The 7,538-nt window shown below is 41.5% G+C and overlaps 1 protein-coding gene across 1 annotated transcript; it reads right to left on the bottom strand.

The window, feature by feature from the left end:
• Window positions 1-1,882: 1,882 nt before the first annotated feature.
• Window positions 1,883-2,330, bottom strand: LOC136506647 (uncharacterized). Its single transcript, XM_066501545.1, has one exon. The coding sequence runs from the start codon at window positions 2,264-2,266 to the stop codon at window positions 1,895-1,897; it is 372 nt and encodes a 123-aa protein (XP_066357642.1). The 5' UTR covers window positions 2,267-2,330; the 3' UTR covers window positions 1,883-1,894.
• Window positions 2,331-7,538: the final 5,208 nt, after the last annotated feature.

The following is a 7,538-nucleotide window of genomic DNA, read 5'->3' on the forward strand; positions in this document are numbered from 1 at the left end:
GTCGCCGGTTGCCTTGCCGCGTCCCCTCCGTTGTCGTTGCCGGCGATCGTCGTTGGACTTGGTTAGGAAGATGGGCTGGTGTGAGCGTGGTCCTAGACAACTGCTGCGGGCTGGCCGATCCTTGATGGGCCCATTATTCCCTACCGGCGGCACTGGCTAGGCCTAGTCTTTGATTTGGGCTATGACATTTTATGGCCCAGAACTGGGCGTCGTAGGAAAATGGGCTGGGCTGTGTTCAAGTGTTGCGTGGCACACACAACCTGGATCATTGTACAGTAGATTATTCTCAGCCCAGACGTGGTGTACAACTTTTTCCCACTGATGATTTTCAGGCACATATTTCGTACAGGTACAGCTTGGCAGGGGGCAACAAACACAAAATGATCAGCAGATGGGCTACATCCTCATGATCATATACCCGGATTATATGAAGAAGATGGGGGTTCATGGCACCTTCAGCGCCGAGTTCCTCTGCGACCAAGCGCTCATATGACTCCTACTTCAAAGGCAACCTTTCGGCAGCAGACAGGTTCTCGATGAGTTGTTCCCAGCATCTAGGGCGATGACTGGTGGAGCAGCTCGCTGGTCTTCGGCCATGGCGCCATAGGCCCGCATGTAGTTTAGGTTGATCACAATATATCTCATGCATGTCATAGCCAAAATGTAGCCCCCGGCCTCTTTTGTATTTTTTTTAAAAAAAAACTTCTATCTTCTTAATACAATGATATGCAATATTCTTGCGTATTCGAGAAAAGTATACCCGGATTCTCGTGACAGATAACCACAAACTTTGTTGGCGAAATGTCTTCCGGGTTTTCGCCGTGAAAAATACTGTGATGTTTCTTGTTTATCATGGGCCTGTGGTTGCCACCTTTGAGAACATCATCACTTGCATTTGTTGATCTCCGAATGCAAATGCCGAAATGACAGACCTGGATTTCGCAGGGTCGAAGATGGTGCGTGGCACTGAAACCGTCAAGGCTAGTAACGCAAGCGTTTGTTTGGTTTAAACTACATGGTGTGCAAGCGGTATCTTGATCTCATTTTTCTGAGTTCATTTTCTCTGTCTGGGAAGATATTACTCAAAATTTTCCGGTTCGGCAAAAAATAGTGCAGTGCTAGTTGATTGATCGCTAGGAATTTTGGTGGATAAACATATGGATTCATCTGCAGTTCAATAATATTCAGTCTCACTAATGATTTATAACTTCTTGAAGTGGCTTGCAGCAGAGTGCAAAGTTCTGTTTTCAGCTTAACAGACTAGGTACGTATCATCAGTAATTAAGTACCACATGCCTAAGCGGTAAGCTGTGCAAATTCTTCAGTCTTAAGCTCACGTTGATTCCAACCTTACTGCCAATGGCAACAGTGCAGAATAGCATAACAATATGTAAAACCAACTGTGCAGGGCCTCTTATAAGAAAAGGAAAAAAAACTAACTATGACAGGGCCAATGTCATGTTTTTACTGACCATCACAATAGACCAGGGTAAGATAGTTAGGAAGCTGACAGTGACAATTACGAAGGATCAAACTCATAGCAGAAGCACGCATGTGAAACCCTTGGAGTTGTTCCTGTTGATAGATATGATATGAGCTATTTTGCTGATGACCGTGAGGACACAGAGTGGGGCACCATATAACGACCTGATTGACTTCCATGATCATCATCTTTACCTCTTGTTTACATATATAAGCTGACCAGCAAGAAAAGATGAAGAGAATCCCTATCTCAAAACTCCACTCTCTATATCTAACTATCTCTGTACGCTTAGATCCATATGTATACCTTTTTTTTTTTTTTTGAGAAAGTATCTCCAAAAGGCATCTTGTAACTTGTACTAATATCTTGCATCTTCGATATACTGGAGGACCCCGGCTGGCCGGCCGGCTGCTATAGATCACTGCTCTCTGGTATGCTCTCCAGCGCAGGCCGCCACCCCCCACAGCAGTATCCCTCCTCCTGTTCAGAATCACTTGCTTCTTTGAGCATGAGAGACACCACGTCGTCCAGCGAGACGCCCTCCTTGTCGAGCATCTTCTTGAGCTCCCGCTTGCTGATCACCAGCTTCACCCTGACCGTGCCCGCCGGTGCGTTCACCGGAAGAACGCTCGCCGCTGGCAGGGGCTGGGGCTCGCCGAGGGAGTCGTCATGGACCTTCATCAATCTGCTCGGGGATGGCACCCTGAGGACTTCGCTGCTGCCATCCACGCTCATGATCTTGATGATCTCCTTCCTGTCCTGAATCACCAGGCAGTTCCCCATGACGATGGCTGCCGATAGAATTGTGATGTGCTCTGAAGTCTGAAGGCTGAAGTGCTCTATTGGAGCAAAAGATCACAGTTCACAGCTGTGAGAGGGGGTTGGAGGCAGTAGTGTGTGTTGTTGTTGTATTTAAAAGAAACGCTTTGTGAACTGGGACACATTGTTAAGGGCATATTTCTTTTAATGCCACTGGCCGACCAATCGAAGTTGCTTCACCTATGAGGCTATGGCCTATGCAAAAGCTTATTTGCACTTTGGCTGATAAGCCATGACTGAAAGTACTGTTGGTTAATTTGTTGTGAGAGAAAAATAATGTTTGTTGGCTGAAAAATTACGGCTTATAAGCTAAGCGAACAAGGCGATTAGCTAGCATAATGACTAACCCACTTAGTAGATATGAGGGTATCAACCTGCCCTTTTGTAACTTGCTGTTCTTGACTTGGTTTATTTGGCATGTTTTGTATCAGGTCGATCTAGGGAAAAAATGTGGCACGTGCGCAATGCATTAGCACAGTTGTCTTATTAACACTAACAAAAAGTTTCACATCATAATAGTCACAACCTTTTCTGTGAGGATAATCGTCACCACTTTGTTGTTTTCTCTAGTAGACTAATGTTGATTTGTAAGATTAGAAAACACTGGTCTTTTTGTGGTTCTGGTCTTCCCCTATTTCAAAATATCTATTTCATCTACTTCAGTACTACTAGTGTTTTTTTTTAAAACAAGTACTACATACTAGTGTTGATCACGGGCATGGTAGTTACACACGTCTCTTGATGTAGTTCTAGCTATATATGTAATGATGTAAAATTGTAACCAAATCCATGAAGATTTATTTCTTTTCAAACTTGCAAATGGCGAAGGCTAGACTAAACTTATGTCCTATTTGGGATTTGGAAAGTCTTTGTAGAGGGAAAAGTTGGCAATATCAAGAACATGCTGATATGCAAGCTGAGTGTAGCTCGGCTAGTTAAATTCTTTGCAGTAAAACCTATCCATCAGGGTTCAAGAACATGCAAACACAAGTGGAGTTTGTCAGCGATACGCTTGACTTCTGATTCAGTCTTTTCGATGTACTCATAAAAGTGGGATCTGTGTTTATAAGGACATGAGTGGTTCACGGTTCTGCTTAGCCAGGTTCTCTTATCCAAGCTCAACGGATGCAACTGCAGTTGATTGTTTGTCAGTTTGCATCTAGCTAGGCTAGTGAGAGAATCTGATTGGTTGCACCCTACGCGTGCTGCATCCCACATCGCTGCTCTCTCAACTCTGCATCGCTCGAGCAGGCTCTCTCACCTTCTTTTTACTGGCGTTGACATGTGATTTTTTTTCATATTTTATTTTCTCCCTCTTCAATTTAAACCGGCAATTTGTAAAGGTCATTGAAGACGCCCTAAGAGTAAGTATGCATGCATGTATATAATTGTTTGTGTCTCTACTGTGATTAGAAAATGCTAATGCAAGGATTGATGTTACAAAACATTACGATGCATATGGGGAGAAACATTTGGGGGCAGGCGTAATCCATGTTGTGTGCTTGCTGCTAGCTAGCATTTGGAAAGCGTGGAGGTAAGAATCATTCGCGTGCATGCTGTCGATTTTGCAGCTGAAAACGACGGCCGAAATGAATGAATCCAACAACACGCATGCTGGTATATGTGGGGGACATGCCGAAAACGCGACCTTAGTCCATTAATCTGTAAAACATGAATTGCACCAAATTGTTTGTCTTCTAGATCGAGTTTCCCTGCAAGCACCGGCATCTATATATGTACGACGACATTGTGTACTCGTGTTAATTAAGTGAGCTGCACTGAACCTGATCAGCCAAATTACCTACTAGACGACTCGTTCAAGCCTTTTAAACCTACCGGAGTATTCAGCTCCCTTCTAGTAGTACCAGTATTTGCTAACCCTCATGCGCACGAGCACAGTGAATTAAAATACTTCACTCCGTCCCTGAAGTCAAACCTTTTTATATTTGATTGAATTTATAGAAAAAAAAATATAAATATTTATGATATTAAATAAGCATATTGTTGAAATATAGTTTATAAAATATCTAATGATGCAAATTTGGTGTCATAAACCTTAACTTTTTTCCATTAAGTTTAGTCAAACTTTAAAAGGTTTGACTTCATCACACAACTATAGGAATTGATTTATTTAGGAACAGAGAAAGTACTAATAATAGTAATAATATATAATCTACGAGGGCCTAGGTGAAACATGCTATTCAAATAGTACTTCCTCCGTCATCCACAAAAGATGTAATTCTCACTCACGAGGAATCAAACATTTGAAGTTTAATAATAGTTATATAAAAAATACCAACATTCGCAACCAGAATCTGAAAATTCTCCCACTGAAGTGTGGTTCTCCGAGCACTTAATATTCATGCAGCTTTTAGCATTTATTCCCAACCAATTCATTGCCTCCGACGACGGACCATTTCCACGTGCCTCACACCAACCTGGTAGTGTTCTTTACTGCTCCAGGACAACTACACCAACCTGGTAGTGATTTATGATACAAAATAAATATCATTAAATGAATTATGAAATATATTTTTATAGTAAATCTAGTTAAAAGTATAAATGTTAACACTATTTATTATAAATTTTATTAAAGTTAAACTTGTTTAACTTGTACAAATTCTATAGCTGTATCCTTTTATTGACGGGGTGATCGAGAAATAATTCAGGGGTTGTTTAGTTTGCTTTGCTTGATTTCTTCGCTTTGCCTTGTCTAGGAAGATTAACTAATTTGTCAGAGCTTAGATAAGCCAAATTGGACCTCTCATGCTAACAAGAGAAATCTTGCTTGCGCGGAAACGAGCGAGACAAGCACACAAAGGCATGTTCTGGATTCTTCCTCAGCGGCGTCGCCAAAAAAAAAAGGCGCTGAAACGAAGACGACAGTAGCTATAGCCACTGTGAACCTACTACCGCCGTGTCGATGACGACGGGAAGAAGTAGATCTGTTGTTGCTGTGTACTCCCTATGTCGGCAAAAGGATGTAATTATGAAACCCGTGCTGGTTAATTTTGCTCGAGTTTGATCAAGTTTAAAGTAAATATTATTCATATTTATATCTCTAAATAAATTTATTATGAAAATATATTCTATAACTAATCTAATAATACTAATTTTATATTATCAATGTTAATACTTTTTATATAATTTTGATCGAAGTATAAATTGTTTGACTAATCGAAAAACAAAAACCGTAAGGGAAATGGACGACGTATGGAATGGATGGAGCTATATCTAGCAGCAGATGGTGGGGCTGGCCGGGCAGTCTCAAGTAGTGCATGCACTGCACACGCACGTCGTCTTTTTTAGAGAAAAAAAAATTCGCACGCGTGAGGCTCAGTTTTCGGCTTTCTCGCTCTTCCGGATCGGGACGACGGTCCATGTGTCCATATCACACCTACGCAAAACTCGTTCTACGTGTACGTGGATCCAAATCACTACTGCGCGTGCCCTCCTGCTTGCTCCAATAATGAACTCTCATCGGCGCATGCATGCTCTCTCTCCGTTCATTCGTTGGTAGTAGGTAGATCATCTTCTTCGGTACGTCCCGAAACAACGGTCTGGTAGTATATAAGACGATGGCGATGTGTGTACTTAATTAGACGCGTACGACACTGCACCTAGCTGCTAGTTGCAGCGGGCGGAGCGTACGTGAGGTGGCGAAACTAACCTTTTAAGGCCAAATATAGGAGATCACACCATCTATAGAGATGGTAAAAAACGATTAAAACGATTCATCGAGACAAAAAAGATTATAAGTTCAATTTCAAAATCTGAAAACTTAACATATATTTTTAGACCCTAAACAGTTTCAAAGAAAAAAGATTGTCAACCACGGAGTTACACAGTTTGCCTTCATCTGAATTCATCTAGAAAAACTGTTAATTGTTTGTACTAGTATATTATAATCCATACCCTAAATCATTACTATAATCCTAATATCATTGTTAGTATAATACTATAATAATCCTATATATAATAAGTGATTCAAACGGACCTAAATCTCAAGGAAGATGGTAATTAAATAAATAAATAGGAAATCTAGTAAAGGAGAAAGAGCCTCTTCGCCTGCTCACCACATGGACCAAGCCTTTCAGTTTGGGCCGTGCGAAAGTAGGCGGGCCTGTAGATTAGTGGCTGTGCCTTGCATATTGCATGGAGATGGTAAAGTACTGGAATTTTGAGCCCACAGATTTTTCGGCTAGAGCCGAATTTCTGCATTTTTCATGCTGTATATATATATATATATAGAGAGAGAGAGAGAGAGTATATTCTTTCTGTTTGAAAGTCACGAGGAAGGCATAGAATGCTCCCTAATTCGGGCACGTATGATACACATGCTAGTTACTAGTTGAGGCTAAAATTTATTCTAAATTAGCTATTGTTAGCTTGGCTAAAAAAATTAGACCACCAATTATTAGTTCTCCTATTTCGATACAATAGAGCCAATTTTAACTAATTTGTAGGTAGCTAGTAGCAATTTGTTCTTGTATCAAACATGCCCTGAACCTTGGAGCCTGAGGCAGTTTCCCGCCACAAAGGCGGGTTGACCGGCTGGCCAGGCCAGCCTAGATGCAGGGAACTAAGGCCATGTTTAGATCCATGGAGTTAAATATTAGTCCAGAGCTAAAGATTAGCCATTAGAATAAAGGGGCTAAAGTTTAGCCTATAGTGTTGTTGGGATCCAGGGGCTAAAGATTAGTTATATATCCTAACATGACCAATTTGCCTCTAATTAATACCCATTCACAAGACTAAATGGGGTGGGTGGGGGTAATATTTGTCTTTTGCCTCACGTGACTACTTTTAGCCCTCTTTAGCCAAGGGGCTAATTGAAATGAGTGGGCTAAAGTTTAGCCCCCACTTTTAGCCCTCTTGCTTAGATCCACGAGGGGTAAAATGTGACCAAAAGAGATGGGCTAAACTTTTGCCCCATGGATAAAACAGGGCCTAAACTACTATAGTAGTTAGTACGGAGTCCCCTCCGGAAAAAAAAAATAGTACGGAGTAATAGTAAATTGTAGCTAGCCAGCTAGGTGTAGTTAGGCCGTCCACAATGCGGGAGTGAGGCCAGAAAATTTGTGGGCCCAGCTACAGCAAATTATGCACCAGCCAAGTAAAGCTGCAATGGGTAAGGTAGGTGGAACCGATGCTACGTATTTAAGTGGGTCCCACAACTTCAATAAAATATCATCGTCTTCCCCACCATCCGTTTCAGTCGCGCTTTAGAAATTTC

Source organism: Miscanthus floridulus, chromosome 15 (assembly GCF_019320115.1).
Source record: "Miscanthus floridulus cultivar M001 chromosome 15, ASM1932011v1, whole genome shotgun sequence".
NCBI classification, from domain to species: Eukaryota; Viridiplantae; Streptophyta; class Magnoliopsida; order Poales; family Poaceae; genus Miscanthus; species Miscanthus floridulus.